Below are 19674 nucleotides of genomic sequence, written 5' to 3'. Positions count from 1 at the left end.
TAATATCTGGAATTTTAAACCATAAAAATTACGTAACAATTTATTTATATACTTTAAAATTGGTAGATGGATTAAAAGTGTTGGAAATAAATATAAAATAGAGAATTAAATTAATTTTCTTGTGAAAATAATTAGAATATTAAAAAGTGATAAAAAATAAATAAATAAAATTTGTAAAATGGAGAGAGAGAGAGAGAGAGAGAGAGAGAGAGAGAGAGAGAGAGGGGCGAGGCTTGAAAAAGGGAACAAAGAAGAAGCTAAAAATAGGGGAAAAATTCTTCACCGTTCAAGTGAGTCTCAAACGGATTCAGCCTCTCCCTCCTTCCACACTTCGATCACAAAATCCAACGTCCTCGATTGCTTCTTCCACACTTACGGATCGCCGATTTTCATGCTCTAAGTGCTTTTGGAATCTGTTGCATTGAAATTTGACGCGATGAAGCGTTTCTGATTGAATATTATAACCAGAAAAACAGGAACAGATAGAATCGATATATATAAATGGCGTCTTTGAGCCCGAGGAAGACGCTTACGAATTCACCGTCTTCTTCAGGACGACCACCACAGGCGGTGAAGGTTTCTCGCCGGACGTCAAGTGGACGATTCGTAAGTCTATCTCGCGACGACGATTTAGACATGTCAGGCGACTATTCCGGTCAGACTGATTACATAAACTACACCGTTTTAATGCCTCCGACGCCTGATAATCAGCCAGGCGGAGGAACAGGTTCAGATTCCAAATCGGACGGTACTGCTACGACTCGATTCGGATCTGAGGCTCGAGGATTGATTAGGCGAGTCGGAGATTCGGATCCGAACGGCGGAGGCGGCGATGGTGATGCCGCGAAAGATAGGAGAATGTCGGTGATGAAATCGTCGAACAATAAATCGATGCTGTTGCGAAGCCAAACGTCTGATTTCGATCACAACCGCTGGTTGTTCGAAACAAAAGGAAGATACGGAATCGGAAATGCGTACTGGCAGGATGGAGAACAGGATCAAGGCTATGTTTCGGAAGGGATGAGCATGGCGGATTTCATGGACAATCCATGGAGGCCGCTCACGAGGAAAGTTAAAGTCCCGCCAGCTATTCTGAGCCCCTACAGGTACCAAATCATTACTATGCTTCATTCCTTACCAATTTCAATAACTTTACCATTACACACAATATCAATTAATGAATGGGAGGTTGTTCGAGGGCTCCATAGATCTCAGGAGAGGTTCTATGATGTATTTTATTCAAGAGGAGGATTGTTGGGAGGGAGTTCGGTGTATTTTATTCGAAGGGACGAGTCTCCATTAATAAATGGGAGGCTGTTCGAGGGCTCCATAGACTTCAGGAGAGGCTCTATGATGTACTTTATTGAAGTGGAGGAAAAGATCATGAGAATACATCTACATGGGTACTGAAGTCCTAAAAATAAATCAAAAGTAATGACAGTTTATGCTCAAAATTGACAATATCATACTACTTTAGAGCGGATTTCTAAATTTAATCTATAGGATCATTAAAATTTCATAATATTTATATATTATTAGTTGCAGATTTTTAATTTTTTTTTTCATTTTTATTTATAATGTAATAATTCTTTGTTTGAAATTAGGCTCTTGGTGTTCATTCGAATGGTAGTATTGGCGTTCTTTCTTGCATGGCGAATCCGAAACCCAAACCCTGACGCAGTGTGGCTATGGGGAATGTCTATTGTTTGTGAGGTGTGGTTTGCTTTCTCATGGCTTTTGGATATTCTTCCAAAGCTCAACCCTATAAACCGAGCCACCGACCTTGCTGTGCTTCGAGAAAAGTTCGATAAGCCGACTCCGACCAACCCGTCTGGGCGGTCCGACCTTCCTGGAGTCGACGTGTTTGTGTCAACCGCCGACCCGGAGAAAGAACCGCCGCTCGTCACGGCTAACACTATTCTCTCAATCTTGGCCGTTGATTACCCTGTGGAAAAGCTGTCGTGCTACATTTCGGACGATGGTGGCGCCATACTTTCGTTTGAAGCCATGGCGGAGGCTGTTAGGTTTGCGGAGGTTCTGTTTCCTAATTTGAAATGAATTGCATGCTATCGTTTTCTTTATTGGTCTTTAATCTAGAATTTATGGCGAGTAGATTTAGAAATTATTTTAGAATATATAAAAATTAGTTTAAATCTAGTTAAGTTTTAGAGATAGTATAACTACCTAAGCTCACCACTAGCCGGTATTGTCTATTTCGGCCCATTATGTATCGCCGTCAACTTCACCGGTTTTAACATGTTTCTGTTAGAGAGAGGTTTTCACGCTCTTATAAGAACTGTTCCGTTCTCTTCTTCAGCTAATGTGGGATCTAACAATCCACTCCTTAGTGTCAGTGTACACACTACCTAGTGTCGGGCTCTGATACCATTGTTAGATTCCACATTGGTTGGAGAGGAGAATAAAACATTCTTCATGAGGGGTGAAAAACTCTCACTAACAGAGGCGTAAAACCATGGGCCTGAAGGCAATACGTAACGGGTCTCCCTAACAGAGGCGTAAAACCATGGGCCTGAAGGCAATACGTAACGGGTCTCCCTAACAGACGCGTAAAACCATGGGCCTAAAGGCAATACGTAACGGGTCTCCCTAACAGACGCGTAAAACCATGGGCCTAAAGGCAATACGTAACGAGTCTCCCTAACAGAGGCGTAAAACCATGGGCCTGAAGGCAATACGTAACGGGTCTCCCTTTCAGACTCGTAAAACCATGGGCCTGAAGGCAATACGTAACGGGTCTCCCTAACAGACGCGTAAAACCATGAGCCTGAAGGCAATACATAACGGGTCTCCCTAACAGACACGTAAAACCATGGGCTTGAAGGCAACGAGACGAGTCGAAGCCGACAATATCGATTTGACTATTATTTTTTGGTTGAATTAAATGATTAAAGAGTAGTTTTAGGGATTTTGATGAGAAATGGGTATGATTTTGATGAGGAACAGGTATGGGTACCGTTTTGCCGAAAGCACAACATAGAACCCAGAAATCCAGACAGTTACTTCAACATAAAAACGGATCCAACCAAGAACAAGAAGCGGCGGGATTTTGTGAAAGACCGCCGGTGGATAAAGAGAGAGTACGACGAGTTTAAGGTCAGAATCAACGGGCTACCGGAAGGCATTAAAAAGAGGAGTGATATGTACAACTCCAGGGAGGAGGCCAAGGAGAAAAAACTGGCTCGAGATAAGAACGGCGGCGAGACACCGGCCGAGCCGGTCAAGGTCACCAAGGCCACCTGGATGGCCGACGGCACCCACTGGCCTGGAACTTGGCTTAATGCAACCGCCGACCACTCCAAGGGCGACCACGCTGGCATTTTGCAGGTTCTTAATTTTTATAATAAAATAATAACAGTAAGTAATGAGTTTGAAATATAATAATTTATAAAGACTGAATAAATATTTTTGGAGTTTTCAAAATCAAAATCAAAGTAAAATTTAAAATTTTATATTTACCTTTATCACAATTTCATTTAAAATTTTATTTAAAAAATGTATATGTAATTATAAAATTAATTTATGTTTTTCTTGAAATTGCACAGGTAATGACAAAGGTACCAGAAAACGACCCAGTTATGGGGGGTCCAGATGAGAACAAATTGGACTTCACAGGAATTGACATAAGAATTCCAATGTTTGCATACGTGTCACGTGAGAAACGGCCTGGTTATGACCACAACAAGAAGGCTGGAGCCATGAATGCCATGGTTCGAGCCTCGGCAGTGCTATCAAATGGGCCTTTTATTCTCAATTTGGATTGTGACCATTATTTCTACAACTGTCAAGCTGTAAGAGAGGGAATGTGCTTCATGATGGATCGTGGTGGCGATAGGATTTGCTACATTCAATTCCCTCAGAGATTTGAAGGCATCGATCCCTCTGATCGTTATGCCAACCACAACACTGTCTTCTTTGATGGTAAGCCTTCATTCATTCTATGAAGAATTTTAAAACCCTAAACTCTAAACTCTTAAAAAGTGTTTTTGAAATAAGAGTTTCTGAAATGCTTTACTATCGACCATCCAAAAATTTAATTTTCAGCATTTTTCGAAACTTTTGAGCAAAAATGTGTGTTTGTGAGATCCTACCTCGGTTGGGAAAGGAGAACGAAACATTTTTTTTATAAAGGTGTGGAACAGTCTCCCTAATACACAAGTTTTAAGAACTTTGAGGTGAAACCTGAAAGGAAAAATCCAAAGAGGACAATATCTGCTAATAGTGGGTGGTGTGCCAGCAAGGACACTGAGCCTTGAAGGGGGTGGATTGAGGAATCCTACATTGATTGGAGAAGGGGATGAGTGCCAGTAAGGACGCTGAGTCTCTAAGGGGGTGGATTGTGAGATCCTACATCGGTTGGGGAGGAAAACAAAACATTCTTTATAAGGATATGGAAACCTCTTCTCGTTTTAAAAACCTTAAAGTGAAGCCCGAAAATGAAAGTCCAAAAAAGACAATATCTGCTAGTTGGGTTACTCCTTTACTTTGGTTTTCTTGCTAATTGAGCACTAAACAGGAAATATGAGGGCATTGGATGGTCTTCAAGGCCCAGTGTATGTGGGAACTGGTTGCATGTTCAGGCGATATGCACTGTATGGCTTCAACCCACCAAGAGCAAACGAATACACAGGCATGTTTGGGCAAGTCAAATCCGCAGCCAGAACTAATTATCAACCTCAGTCTGAGGAAGATGATTCTGACTCTCACCCTTTGACGGATCACCCTGACTTGGACCTCCCTAAGAAGTTTGGAAGCTCTACCATATTTACAGACTCCATCCCTGTAGCCGAGTTCCAAGGCCGCCCCCTCGCCGATCACGTTTCTGTCAAGAACGGTCGACCCCCTGGTACCCTGCTCATGCCTCGTCCACCTCTTGATGCCCAAACTGTAGCTGAAGCAGTTGCTGTTATCTCATGTTGGTAAGACTGCAATGCCATATTCTAATTAGTGACAAGTCATGAGATTATATATATACATATGTATAAATATACCGATATCAATATCGATATAGATATAGATCTAACAACTAGTTTTTTGGGAGTGCAGGTACGAGGACAAGACCGAATGGGGCGAAAGAATTGGGTGGATTTACGGGTCAGTGACAGAGGATGTGGTGACTGGTTACCGAATGCACAATCGAGGGTGGCGGTCAGTTTATTGTATCACCAAGCGCGATGCCTTTCGGGGCACTGCACCAATCAACCTCACGGATCGTCTTCACCAAGTGCTTCGATGGGCTACCGGCTCAGTCGAAATCTTCTTCTCTAAAAACAATGCTTTTCTAGGAAGCAAACGCCTGAAATTCCTTCAACGTGTAGCCTATCTAAACGTTGGCATTTACCCATTCACTTCCCTTTTCTTGGTCGTCTACTGCTTTCTCCCAGCACTTTCCCTCTTCTCAGGACACTTCATAGTACAAGGCTTAAACGTTGCATTTCTCAGCTATCTTCTCATCATCACTGTTTGCCTTTGCCTTCTATCCCTCCTTGAAGTAAAATGGTCAGGCATTGCCTTAGAAGAATGGTGGAGAAATGAACAATTTTGGGTCATTGGTGGAACCAGTGCCCATCTTGCTGCAGTTATTCAAGGACTTCTTAAAGTCGTAGCTGGGATTGAAATCTCCTTCACTCTTACGTCGAAATCAGCTGGAGACGACGAAGACGACATTTACGCCGATCTTTACCTCGTCAAATGGACGAGTCTCTTTATAATGCCGCTTACAATTATAATTGTCAACATCATTGCAGTTGTAATTGGCTTCTCAAGGACTGTTTACAGTGTGATTCCTCAATGGAGCAAGCTGTTTGGTGGTCTGTTCTTTAGCTTTTGGGTGCTGGCTCATATGTACCCATTTGCCAAAGGGTTGATGGGCAGAAGAGGAAGGCTCCCAACCATTGTGTATGTCTGGTCAGGGCTGCTTTCAATCACTGTTTCTTTGCTATGGATTTCTGTCAGTCCACCTGACAGTGCTACTGATGGAACCAATTAGGTATGATCTTCTTTCATTCAATTTTAATCAATCGGGATGTCAAGAAGCTCATAACCATGGTTCGCCCCTTCTAATTCATGAGGGTTTTTCCAGACCCAGGGGATTGAATCAAATCATAGTACAAAAAGCTATTAGGATTGTGTTTATTTGATTTGTTTGTGTGTTTGTTTGTTTCTCCTTTTAATATTCTTCCACATTCTTCCCACATTCTTCTAGTATTATCCAGTAATACTACAAGACAAGTGATGACAAAGGTACAATTGTATTATGTACATTAGTGTACTGGTTTAGCTGGAGCTTTTGTATCCATAGATGTTTTGATCTATGATGTAAATTTTTTCGAAGATACGTTTTAGATCCAGACATGAAAAATTATTACTCGAATGTGCTCGAGGGAGCAAATACTAGAGTCTTCTCTTATCGACTTTAGGTTTGTACTCACATTTTGTTATATTCTAAAGGATGTGTATCATTCTTTTGTCCGAATATCTAATGGCTCCAAAAACTATTCTCCTACGTTTAAAGTATCGATTTAGGACCTTTTTGGAATAACTTTGTAAGTGCTTTAAAAACACGAGTGTTGTTTTTAAGTACTTGAAAAGTTATTTCAAACCGGTGCTTATTCCCAGAGAAATATGTCAAAAAGGAATGAAAGGATCAATTGAAGCTAACTATCATAGTAAAAGCAGAGGATATGTACCAATTCAAGGAATCTAAGCACTTAACTAGGAAACCTGCAGGATATAGTAATTGATATATAAAAGTAAACATATGAACATTTATGCAAAAACTGATACCAGAAAATAGCCTCTCGACTTAAGTGGAGCAAGTAATTCGTCATAGCAGAAACTCGCGAACCCGAACCGGTCTCTTTATTGCATTCGTAAAACCCTACACATGAAAAACGCATGGCAGCAACAGTTGAAGATAGAATGAAAATTTCAAAAACTTCCATCCAAAGGAATATTTATAAAGTATATTTGCTTAAACAATGCTCTCAACTTGAAATGAATGACCAAATTTCCAGATATCACTGGGAATATTATCATACTTGGGCAATAATTGTTACCTCATTAAATTTAAACAGAAACGGACGTAGATCTCTCTCCAATGTAATTTCCTTCTTGTCGATGGAATCAGTGTTTTGGGAGCCTTTACCACCTGATTTTCGAAACCTAATTTAAAAAACTAAACAGGTTAAGATCATGATAGACAGCCAAGAACTTCTATGAAACATAAACGTAATACTACTACAAAATAAGTTAAAATATTATTTTGGTCCCGATCCTTTAGAACGTGTTCTGTTTTAGTCCATGTATTTTCAAATGTCAAAATTCAGTATCATTGCTTTCAAAAAATCTTAATTTAGTCCCTACTACTAGTCTATGGTGGACGTTTCCAAAAAAAAGTTGGTCTCTATTAGTCTTCCGTTCTAAACGTAAGCATNGTCCCTACTACTAGTCTATGGTGGACGTTTCCAAAAAAAAGTTAGTCTCTATTAGTCTTCCGTTCTAAACGTAAGCATTATAATGTGTTTTCTTGTATGAAAATTATTCTTATTTTATCAATTTCGACAAAAATTAACTTCAAGCTACGATCAAAAGTAATTTTAAGATTTATGTAGAGTCAGAAACTGAATTTAGATATCTAAAAGTACATGGACCAAAATAGAAAAAGTATCCGATGAGATCAAAATCATATTCTAACCTCTATATATCACAAACAATTATAAGCGAATTTACATGCATGAATTAGGAAAAGAAATTGGAAGTTACAAAAGCATGAATTAAGTTTTCTTTGAAACATAACTTAGAAGATTTGAAGAAGAAACAGAAGACATTGATATACCTGTCAAAGAAACTTGAGGAACCCAAAGCGGATTTTTTCTGGGCTCCTGAGGTCTTTGTACTAACACTTGGAGCAGAATTCCCATTGGAAGCTGAAGTTGGGTGACTTGGACGGTGCTGTGCCGAATAAGATTTTCGGTCGTCTACCTTGTTTTTAGCCGATAAGGCTGAAGGATCAGTTTTCATGAGCCCACCTCTTAAAGGTTTGTCCATGGAGCCTTCGTGGTTTACTTTCTTGGCATCTGATATATGCTCCAATTTGCCATAGCTCCCTTGGAAAATTTTTTGATTCTCAACCTATGCAGGCAATAGATCAGTTTCAAAATGCTGATCACTAGGGACAAAGTTTTATGATGAAAACTTATACAAGAATTTCAAAAAAGAATCTTGGACTTGAAAGAAACTATTGAAGAAAATGCTTTTGAGTTATATTTGCTGGTTAAAATAACTAAACAGTCCTAGTTTTGCAGGTTTTTCTTTTTTATAAGAAACCTTAATGAAAAAAATACAAGGGGATTCAAAAATCAAGCTCTAAAAAAAGGAGTCATTACTAGCTGCGAAAAGGGAATCCAATCCAAAAGAACGAGGAAATAACGCGGAGGCTACTAAATGAAACCTCTTGTTGGAAAGAAAGTAAAGACGAGGAAATACCACGCATAAAAGCTTATCTCCCACCCAAAGGTCCTACCAAAAAGAAACCTTCGAACCATCCCCAATAGAGCATCAGACGAATATCTCCGGTAGTTAGTCTATTTCCATTAGTCGGCCGGTGGGAGCGAAAAGTTTGAGATAAGCTTCATTGTCGAGATGGAAACAGTCCGGATCCACCGGNTAAAAGCTTATCTCCCACCCAAAGGTCCTACCAAAAAGAAACTTTCGAACCATCCCCAATAGAGCATCAGACGAATATCTCCGGTAGTTAGTCTATTTCCATTATTCGGCCGGTGGGAGCGAAAAGTTTGAGATAAGCTTCATTGTTGAGATGGAAACAGTCCGGATCCACCAGGACAAACTGAGAAAAGGAAGGAAGCAAGAAGAGGGAACTTTCCAAAGATTTTTGTTAAGGCCTTAGGGCTCTCCACTCGAGGTCCACTCAAAAGGGTGAGGGCCATATCTACCACTCTATACCTTAGAGTGTCAGANGCAAGAAGAGGGAACTTTCCAAAGATTTTTGTTAAGGCCTTAGGGCTCTCCACTCGAGGTCCACTCAAACGGGTGAGGGCCATATCTACCACTCTATACCTTAGAGTGTCAAATTCTATGAAGAAACGCCACAAACAATTCGCCAAAAGGGCCTCATTGCATAACCTCATGCTCCCTCTACCAAAGCCTCTAAGCTCAACAAGTTTTGTCGCCAACTCCCACTTAACCAAATGAGAACCACCCCCCTCCAGCAAGAAGTTCCTAATCAAGCTCTCAAACCTCTTACTCACTGAAACCGAGATCCTATAAACTGACAAAAAAAAACCTAGGAATGTCGCNTTCCTAATCAAGCTCTCAAACCTCTTACTCACTGAAACCGAGATCCTATAAACTGACAAGAAAAAACCTAGGAATGTCACTAGGAATCCATTTCCAAGTAAATTGTCAATGTATGAAGGAAACACTGCTGAAAAAATAAAGAAATATGTACATTAAAGTATAATATACTATTTTAAACAATATAATCAGGTTAGTAAATGTAAGGGAGAAAGTCAAAGATAGTAAAATTTTCAGTGAACAATTCTGAATACATCGAATAAATTATCTTACCTCATGAATCAACAATTGCTTCATGGGTAATGGAAGTACATTATGACAGCTTTCATAGCCCTGAATGGTGGAAACAAAAAAACTTAGACCAAGAGCCATAGAGTAACATTAAAACAAGCCACCAAGAGCATGACAACAACTCAAACCTTAAAACAAACAAAACCATCTATGGGTGGATCCAAAGCAAGAACTGAACCATCTAAAGTTGCTTCATGTCTGGTGTTATTGAGACGGGGATCAGATTTTATTTGCTTATACGAGATAGCATAAGACACCATGACGCTAACCAACTGAGTGAGGTTATCTTTCTCTTTTTCCGATAGCAGGTGCATGGCCATCTGTAAAAGTGGGTCACATGTTACCCGAAAGTAATAGCAATGAAGAAAAACATAAAGTACTATCAAAAGTTAAAAGATAGAATTGTTATGTACTTATTTTATTGATATGAAAAATATATAATAACATTATTTAAACAAAAAAAATTAAAGTTATTGTTGTTTTCTAATTGTTTGCTCTCATGTGGAATTTGTTATTTTTAGCATTAGTCTCCTTCAATTACTTCACCGAAAAGTTGTCTATTGTTTCAAAAAGAATACTAAAGAAAAAAAATTTCAAAAAGAACATCCTAAGAGGAACAAATACAAGATCCTCAGTAAAGGCTACAGAAATCAGCACAAAAGGAATGGAAAAGGTTCCAATTTGTCAGCAAAATCATTGGAATATTTTGTTGTAGAAGAAATAGAATGCCAATGTTGAGAAAAAGGAAAAACAAACATAGTTGGGCAGAAAATATAGACTGTGGAGACAAAAAAATTGTCAGCAATTACCGGTCGAAGAGTTCGGGGTGATATAATATGCAATAAAGGAGAAACCAAGTCTTCCACCAATGTCTTAGAGTTTATGTGCCTTGAAATAATTGGAGGAACTTTGCAAAGCCAAGACCTCAAATTGTCCGTCTTTTCCAATAACAATGCCCGACATCTGAGAGAACATGAAGTTTAACCACCGTTACTTTGAAAGAACAAAGTATCTTACATTTGAATCATTATTAAGTAGACTCAAGGATACCTTTGGTTAGATTTTGGCCATTCAATATTCGGTCTTTGAACTTGGGCCACCAGCCGATGTACGGTAATTATACAAGAAGGTCGATAAACTATAATGATTTAGAATGAAAAAAGAAAAAGAAGTTAAGACAAATAATTTAAACGGCTAAAATTTTGCGTTTACATTAAAATTTTAAAAAAAATTGATAGATGCTGAAAGTTTTTCACCATTAAGGTTCATATGATGTGTCTGCATAGCATAGTGGCCCATAAGATCTGAAATTCCAAGCATTTCAAGGCATTTGACCTTAAATAACATTGCTTTTGTCAGAAATCATCTTGGTAGTTGCAGAAAAATAGGAAGAAAAGTTTTTTTAAAAAAAAAAACTAAATGTGAGGAACTTCTTAACTTACAGTCTTTTGCATCACTGGATCATGATAATTAAGTTGCAAAATATTTTCATGAATCCCATCCAAAATCAAATCATAGTCACCACTGCATATTCAGGGGCAAAAAATTAGAACATGCTCTAAACATGGCATCGAAATAACAGGGTGAAAGAATTTCAATACTCACCGATACGATAAAAGCGAGTACAAATGTTCCATTTTATCACACGCGTTCCTGAATTTACCGCCTGATCTACTCTGAAGCTTCATTTTTCTTGTATAAAAAATCTAAACAAGATAAATACTGTCAAGTATAGTACAAACAGTGAATGAAATAAAGAGGCCATTGCCCAAAACAAAATATGGGATCATTTGTTGGCCATTACCTCTTTCCAAACGTCAAAGACACTTTTAGACATATCCTTTTGTCCAACCACTTGAGAACCAATCTCCCCCTAATGTCATAAAGACATAAAAAGACAAACCATAAATACAATGGCCATAAATTCATCCGGCCAAAGTTGAAATTTTTTGCTGAATAATAGAATCTTATTAACCAGAATGTATATAGGAGGACCAACTAGTAAAGCCTTTTAGATTTGATCACAGATAAAGGCATACAGAGACATTTAAAGGAAAAAAAAAACAATAGAATTCTACTGCAAGACCAACAATCTAGTCTTAATCTTCGACCTGCCCTAAAAATGGAAACTCGTCAAATTGAAGCACTGAACTCAACCTCGTCTCAATTAAACAAGAGGAACAAGCCACGAGAATCATACTGAAGTCTAATTGGATAAATGGCTGTTTGATTTTCCCCAAGAATTGAAGATTACTTTGATCCTATCTTGCTATGTAATGGTCATCATTTTCGCTGAAACATCGCTATGTAATGGTTAACATCTACAAGAAAAATTCTACCCCTATTCATAATTTCCAACTCAGCCATGCAAAAGATTGCAACTCAGATTGAACCATCAGACTCAACCTTAGCTCGTAAAAATAACAACCCATAAGGGAGGATCATGAAGAAGTCTTGCTGCATAAGGTTAAAAAAGAGCAATCCATAACAGAGAATAATCTTGTTGGATTAAGAGTTAAAAAGAACAATCCATAATGGAAGACGAAATATAAATATCTTACAGCCGAAAGGGTTTCTTTCTTCTTGTAGAGAAACTGAAGAGTGTTAAGGCAAGAGCGAATGTCACATTCTGTAAAATAACAAAGAACACGAAAGATGAATAAAATGGTTGGAAAGCTGATTTTTTAAAAACAAAATGTATTTCACCTGTATACTGTGCGAGGGCAGATAACGCCGCAGAATTTGCTCTCATTCCCTCTTGGTTACATATGTACTTGAGTCTAAAATAACAAAGTTTAACAAATGAACAAAAAACTGCGCAACTATAATAAGAATGTCTCGATAATAAAGGCAAAGGAAATATCATAGCAAGGGTGTGATAAGGTTTCAAAAGACGAGATTTCTTACAGACAAAAATTTGTGTGAAGGGTTAAAAATCGATGGCATAACACAATTATCAAATAGAAAAAAAATTACAAGATGAAATGATTTGCACACCACAGCTCAAAAACCAGTAACCACCATCTAAGTAAACTATTATGAAAAATAAAGATGGCAGGCATTTGAAATTTTTAAACAATTAAATACTTCACATTGTTGTTAAATAATAAATTGGGTAGATTTACTCATGATAAAAAAAATTAAAACCAAGCCTGTTTGAATACTTTAATCCAATATTATTATTAGAGAATCACATCTGGCGATATAGAATAATTAGGAAATTAATATACCTGCTGACTATACGATTAACTGTTGGCTGAACAAATACATGAACCCTGAAATAAAGGAGTGGTTAATCCATACTGTTAAAATGCGTAGAGTAGGAAAAAGAAAAGGATAGATAAACAGATAAAGGTAGAAGAACATTATCAATCACTTAAAGGCTATGAATACTATGCCTCCTTTCTTTTTCTTTAATAGGAAAATTTCAATCACCAGGTCATAAAATCTTAAATGTACGTTGTAAGAATTTTGTAAGTGTCAATCTAGGCATAAATAACAACCTTTTTTATTATATAGGTAAGCAAAATAAATAAATAGATGGATTATAAATCTCNTAGAGTAGGAAAAAGAAAAGGATAGATAAACAGATAAAGGTAGAAGAACATTATCAATCACTTAAAGGCTATGAATACTATGCCTCCTTTCTTTTTCTTTAATAGGAAAATTTCAATCACCAGGTCATAAAATCTTAAATGTACGTTGTAAGAATTTTGTAAGTGTCAATCTAGGCATAAATAACAACCTTTTTTATTATATAGGTAAGCAAAATAAATAAATAGATGGATTATAAATCTCAGTCTCACTAATCCAGGCATGAATGAACAGGAAAGTCCTAATTCTGTACATTTGAACGCTATAAACAAAGACGGGACATCAAGATTGCAACTTCTAAATCCATCAAAGAAAAATTACTCCTTTACATAAAAATATAATGCCATTTGCCCACTTATGCATTCTCTCACCAACAATCCGACAAATAAATCAGTACATTTCATGTTTAAGTTAGGTGAAGATGACAAAGATAACAAAATCGTACCAGTATTATTTGTAAACACAGATGCCTTTTAAGGCTAAAAAATTACATTGAAGGGCTTACTTTGCCATCAAACGTAATGATCTCAAGGCGGGTGCATATAGGTCGTTGCATATACATATTACCTGTACATTAACATTTAAGTATATGATTAAACAGAATTACATGTTAAGGGGAGGGAAGGGGCAATAGAAAGAACAACTGTGTCTCACAGGTCTAGATAAAGAAGCGCCTCTTCGCCCTTTTTGGGAGGATCTCTTTCCTAACTGGTCTTTAGAACCATTTTCCTTCTCGGCCTTTTTATCAGCAGAGACCTGTATAAAAATAGATGTAGTGGTAATATATAAGAAGATTATTCATTCAAAGTGACTTGGAAAAATCAGTGCCTTTATATTGTGAGTACAAGCTCATTGCATGTTAAGGTTAATACACAAACTCTAAGTGCACAGCAAATAGGTTTCAAAAAAGAGACTCTTTATCGAGCATTTTAAGTTCAAAATTATTTTAGCAACCTATCTTTGATATCAAACAATACTGGAGAAAATAATTCATCTTCATACAACTTAAGGTATAAGTTTATATAAACGAGTATAGCTGAGTGATAGAAAATTGAAAAGGAAACTTATGACCGATCTCCTAGAAGCTAATTAACTACAAAAAGAAATATAGTACAGATACAATAATGCTAGTAATGATAATAGTATGAAATTACAACAAAAAGGGAAGGAAGATCAAGCCCAAGCCAAGGAGGCTACCAAAGTCTCTTCCAAATGGTATAAAGAGAATTTAAATTAAAAATGGGGATAAAATTGACACAAAGCAAGAGCTACAAAGTGACATAGTCCACAAGCACCCAAGGGACCTTTCTTTGTCAATTGAAGACTTATTTGTTTTTCTCATGCCACAAAAGCCAATCGGAAGTTCTCGGCATCTTAAAATAGCCATAAGATCTTCATCTCTCTTTTAAAAGGGTGGCCATCAAGGAGTGAGGAGAGAAGGTTGTTAACTTGTTGATGATGATGCCAGAGCCGCCTGGGGAAATGGATCAGGTGTTGGAAAGATTACGAACACCCATTTATACAAAGAGCGCCCTCCTAGGGAAATGAAGCAAACAGGAAGCTTCTTTTGGATAAGGTTATGACCATGAGTAGTCACTCCTTTGATAATTTGTTTGATGGATTTGGTTTTTGTTAATGCTCTTTATTGGTGTAAATGTAAATGCCCTTTTACCAATTATGGTCTTTCCCCTCTTCTTTTAAATTGGAGAACTTTCTTGTAGTACACCTATTGGTGGTGGGAGTCTAATAACTCCTTTTCATTTCATTGATCAATGAAATTTTGTTTCTCTTTCAAAAGAATACAGTAATACGTCCACGGACAAGTTTGTAAAAGAAGGATTTTACCTTCTTTGTATACTTTTAATACTTGCATGCCAAAGAAAGTTGAAGAGAGAGGATTTAACTTATCTTCCCTTGTTGACTACGTTCATAAAAGGAGAACAAGTAATAGACCCTGTTTTTGTAGCCCAATTACCATTATTTAAGATAGAGAGGTTCATTCTTGAATTTCACTATACATTAGCTTTCTTCTAAGACCAAGGTCCAGAGTTGAGAGGGTTCCCCAAACCATAGATCGTCCCAACAGTTGGCATTAGCTCCATTTCCAACCACAAACCTAAGTCTTCTTAAAGAGAGGCCTTGGATCAGGGAGAGAGAAGTAGCCTAGCCAAAAATCATGTTGAGTGTATCTGTCTATGCCACTAACACCTCCCTCCATAACAATAAGAAGAAGAAAAAAAAACCTTTAAGCAAGATACTTCATTAGATCTCATTAGTTAGAAAAAATTTAAAAATATATACAGAAAAAGAAAGGAAAAGAGAAAGGTAAGACAAAACATACAACCAAAACTGGTTTTAAAAAAACGATCTCAAGGAAATAATACGAAAATATATTTACCATCTTTATAATGACATCCACTGCACCCTTTCCATCACCGAGTGCTCCATCAATTTCATCAATTACCTGCGTCATTTGAATTGATTGTTAGAAACTTCAAATAGAGCAATACCAAACATTATCCTTTTTCTTCTTCAACTTCACTTTACAAATTTGGGTGTCAACATGGGGGCGAAAAAAGGGAAAGACTAAGACTAACCAGACAATTTGGCCTTGCATCACCTAGGACTGAATTCATCTGAATGGCATCAAGAATCTTGGATTCAATTGTTGATGATGTCCGATCATCACTAGCATTGATCTGCATAAAAAGTTCGAACGTAGTTAAAACTAGTAGAAATATTAGAGCAAAACAAGACGAAGTAATAGATTTCATATATCCAAATACATGCATGAAATCACATAAAAAAACACAAATAAGATAAGATAACCCATGAACATTTCATCCAAGACCGAAAAAAATTAAAATAAGAAAGCGTGTGTGCTGATTCCTGTCTCTTTATGACGATAACGTGATATACAAATGACATAAAGTTTTAATTACTAACATATATATTAACAAGTTAACCCTTAGGCCTTAACTAACTAGAAGATGTTGAACCCTTAGGCCTTAACTAACTAGAAGATGTTGCCTTTGCATGTCAGAGATCGGAAAATAATGGTTTGGAGGCTAATCAAATATTTGCAAACAAGAACCAAAAGTATATGCCGACTTGAGAAAGAAACTTATTTGCCTTTGTCTGCACTTAAAAAAACAACAAACCTCCACCACATGATAGCCACAGTGTTTGGCAGCTACATGAGCTAGTGTAGTTTTTCCAAGTCCTGGGGGCCCACAGAGTAAGAGGATCTGCAGTAGTAACAATATTATTTTCTCTCAATTCACAATAAAATTGCAATATGAACCATCCCTTAAAACGTGTGAGGTAGGGATGAACCAACAATAACAATGGCTTTCGAAATCCTTAGCTTGTACAGGAAGATAAAAAATTACAATGGATGATATTTTAAACATGCAACGAAATGGAGGTGTAAACTACACAACTTAAATAATTATGATTTATTATATAAGCTATGAGTTTCTGTTTCCTTGCTCAGACATGAAGAGTCTCCTGAGCATCTAATTAGAGAAGAAAATGGAGGTACGGAGAGATGCAGCGCTAAATAGAGAAAATAAGGAGAGAGAAACTTCAAAATAAATTGAAAAATATAGGATCAATTAATAAAGCTGAAAACCAGTTAACCTTCCTTGTTGCTTTCTATTTAAGCAATTGGAAAGCGGGGGAAAATTGAACTACACTTGTCGGGCTTCTTGAATATCATCAAGTAGTAGCTTCAAATCATAGCACAAATCAAGACATTGATGATTTTTGGTTTAAAAATCCAACCTTCGAAATTTCAAACCAAAACAAAGGGTCTAATTCAGCAACGTTTCAATCATCAACTTTATTTACAATGCATACCTTCTGTTCAGGTGGACTTGGAAGCCTCGTCTTCTTGCTCAATGTGTCCTGACTGCCATTCGCAGTACTATTTTGTTGATCCAAGAAAGTAGAATCTTGAAAATTACCAGACCTCCGTCCTTGAAATTTATTCTTCCTAGTAAAACTCGAGCCAGAGAGCCTATGGTGCTGAGCAATGGCAGTGTGCCGCCTTAAAGAAGATAAAACTTCCTCTGATGTAGTCCTAATTTCAGATCCAAAAACACAGGAATCCCATTGTTTTAGCCATAGAAGAACCTGCATACAAGACCAATAGGTAAAGTTATGAATTGAAATAAGAGAAAAGAACTACTAAAAAGATCTAAACTTCAAATAGTTTTCTGCAATACAGAAACAAGAATTCAAATGTTCAAAGACATATTAAAATATAATACGTGCCTCGCGATTTGTTTGTTCATCACTAAGAAGCTCTGTAAAGGAACTAGGAGCATATTTATCCACCCAAAGTCGCTCTTGCACCACTGGTCCTTGAGGGGGACTTGGATCAAGCTGAATATCATAACTAGCCTCCAGGGTCTATAATACAAAAGATTGACTTGTCAGACAAAGGTTAGGATAAACTAGAGAAAATATGGTCACAAAAATGGAAGAAAGTATGATGGTCACTGGTCTAACAGTACTGTAAGCTCAAATTTACCCTTAGATTACCTCCCATACAATTTATACGAGCCAAATTAATCGAAAAAAGTGACGTGATGCATGTAAATACAACGTTTAAGACTTCAACTACCTTTTCACAATTCAACTTTTCAGAGAGTAGAAAATCTCAACTGATGCAAAGAAACAATAAACCCATTTCACTATTAAATTCTTATGAGCAACTTAATTCAACTTACGAACTCTCATACGGTCAATTGTACAATATTTTCACCGAATAGCAATGTGGGGCTACTAAAACTACATAGAAAACAAGTAATGATGGTTAATTTTGATATCTTGAGCGAGCACTAAATCTTTATGAGTTTGCATACCTTGGCCAAAGCCTCCTTCTCCGCTCTTTCCATTAAAACATTGATATTTTCTGGCATTATACCTGGAAAGCAGACATGGATAAATGATTGAAGGACCAAAAACTATGAGGGGAAAGAGATTCTACGTATGGTTATTCAATTGAGTGTCCTTGGTCTTACTTCCACCCCAATGATGAATAAATTAGCCATTTCAAGCTCAATTGTGACCAAATTACTCAAAACTACCAATAAAAAGCTAAAAAAGAGTACCTTCGTGACGCTCTTTCAAGTCCAATTTCTTGGACTCTTCCTTGTCCCCAAATCGGCCTAACTTTGCATAAACCCTCTCGTCACTATCTGGTGCCGTTATCGGCATAAAATCGCCATCGATCTCCGTTACGTACCTGAAAACCGTCTTTTCCTCCACTACCAAACTCGTTTCTTCTTCAACAGTAGAATTCTTCTCCCTGGGCGGGGAATATCGAAGCCAAGCCTCCTCGGTCTCCACCACTGAATTCTCAGTCCTGCTTTTCTTCCCTCCTGAAGGCTCCGCATCATCCGAAACCAACTCCATCGGCGCATCGGCATCGTCCGATCTCAGTCGCTTAAGGCCATTCACTGAGGAAGAATCAGTGACCGAATTCGATGCAATACTGGATAATCTGGGCGAGTTCGATTGCGGAATCGGACTGTCCGATGGCTCTTTTTCCAGTATTTCTTCTTCATCGTCGATTTCGGGCGGTTCAGGTTCCATGTAATCTTCATATAGATGAAAATCTTCTTCGAGAAGCTCGAGCTCGTCCGGAAAAGGAATATCCATATTCCTTTAGCCGTCTTCGGCACACAGTGGTCGATCGTCTACCGGTGACTGGGAAATGAGCTCACTTCTTCGACGCCGGCGGGAGATTGAGTGGAAAATGGATTCTACTTAGATTTATGGCGGGAACCGCTTCAAACGGGCGAAAATACCCGTTTTATGCGGTCGGGTCAGATATGGATTGTGCCCCATCTTTTTCGGTGACCATTTAGGGCTAATTATTTATTTAATTATTTTATTTTAAAAAATGTAAGGGGAATTATTATTATTATTATTATTATTTTTTTTTTTTTTTTTTTAAGGTTTGAATCTTAAACCTATTAGTTGCCTTTTATTTTAGAGGATGAATATGAATATTTAATTATTACGAATTAAATGTCTACAAAATTATAATTTTAAATTCATTTAACCAAAACAATATTGTAACAGCTCGAGTCCACTGCTAGTAGGTATTATCTGTTACACATCGTCGTCAACATTGTGATTTTAAAACGTATCTATTAGAGAGAGGTTTCTACACCCTTATAAGCAAGGTTTCATTATCCTCTCCAACTAACGTGTAATCTCACTATCCATCCCCCCTAGGGGCCCAACGTCCCTGCTGGCACATAGCCTAGTATTTAGCTTCGATACAATTTGTAACAGCTCAAACCCATCGTTAGCAAATATTGTCCGCTTTGATCCACTACATATTATCGTCAGTCTCGTAATTTTAAAATGTGTTTGCTATAGAGAGGTATCTAATGGATTGTGAGATCCCACGTCGGTTACAAATATGAACAAAACATT

General features: G+C 37.5%; 2 protein-coding genes across 3 annotated transcripts; one reads left to right on the top strand and one right to left on the bottom strand.

Moving 5' to 3' along the window:
• Positions 1–501: 501 nt before the first annotated feature.
• LOC111800778 (cellulose synthase-like protein D1) lies at positions 502–6170 on the top strand. The gene is made up of 6 exons (XM_023684620.1): positions 502–1106; positions 1605–2034; positions 2965–3345; positions 3564–3939; positions 4535–4937; positions 5065–6170. Exons 1-6 carry the CDS (start codon positions 502–504, stop codon positions 6005–6007), a joined length of 3138 nt encoding a protein of 1045 aa, XP_023540388.1. The 3' UTR covers positions 6008–6170.
• LOC111800779 (chromosome transmission fidelity protein 18 homolog) lies at positions 4856–19010 on the bottom strand. 2 transcript variants are annotated; one of them, XM_023684622.1, is made up of 24 exons: positions 18339–19010; positions 18090–18151; positions 17497–17634; positions 17080–17355; positions 16380–16466; positions 15816–15917; positions 15617–15682; positions 13873–13974; positions 13724–13785; positions 12855–12899; positions 12331–12404; positions 12186–12253; positions 11429–11497; positions 11230–11330; positions 11067–11148; positions 10881–10959; positions 10675–10762; positions 10434–10587; positions 9753–9944; positions 9607–9666; positions 7856–8151; positions 7077–7182; positions 6805–6898; positions 4856–4943 (listed from the first exon to the last, which is right to left on the bottom strand). In XM_023684622.1, the coding sequence occupies exons 1-23, from the start codon at positions 18886–18888 to the stop codon at positions 6845–6847; spliced, it is 2913 nt and encodes a 970-aa protein (XP_023540390.1). In that variant the 5' UTR covers positions 18889–19010; the 3' UTR covers positions 4856–4943; positions 6805–6844. The 2 variants fall into 2 exon arrangements, with proteins under 2 accessions (XP_023540390.1, XP_023540389.1); XM_023684621.1 differs by lacking the exon at positions 4856–4943 and having other exon boundaries at positions 6644–6898.
• Positions 19011–19674: the final 664 nt, after the last annotated feature.

This window comes from Cucurbita pepo, chromosome LG08 (assembly GCF_002806865.2).
Source record: "Cucurbita pepo subsp. pepo cultivar mu-cu-16 chromosome LG08, ASM280686v2, whole genome shotgun sequence".
Taxonomy (NCBI): Eukaryota; Viridiplantae; Streptophyta; class Magnoliopsida; order Cucurbitales; family Cucurbitaceae; genus Cucurbita; species Cucurbita pepo.
This window is presented reverse-complemented; position numbering and strand designations above follow the sequence as displayed.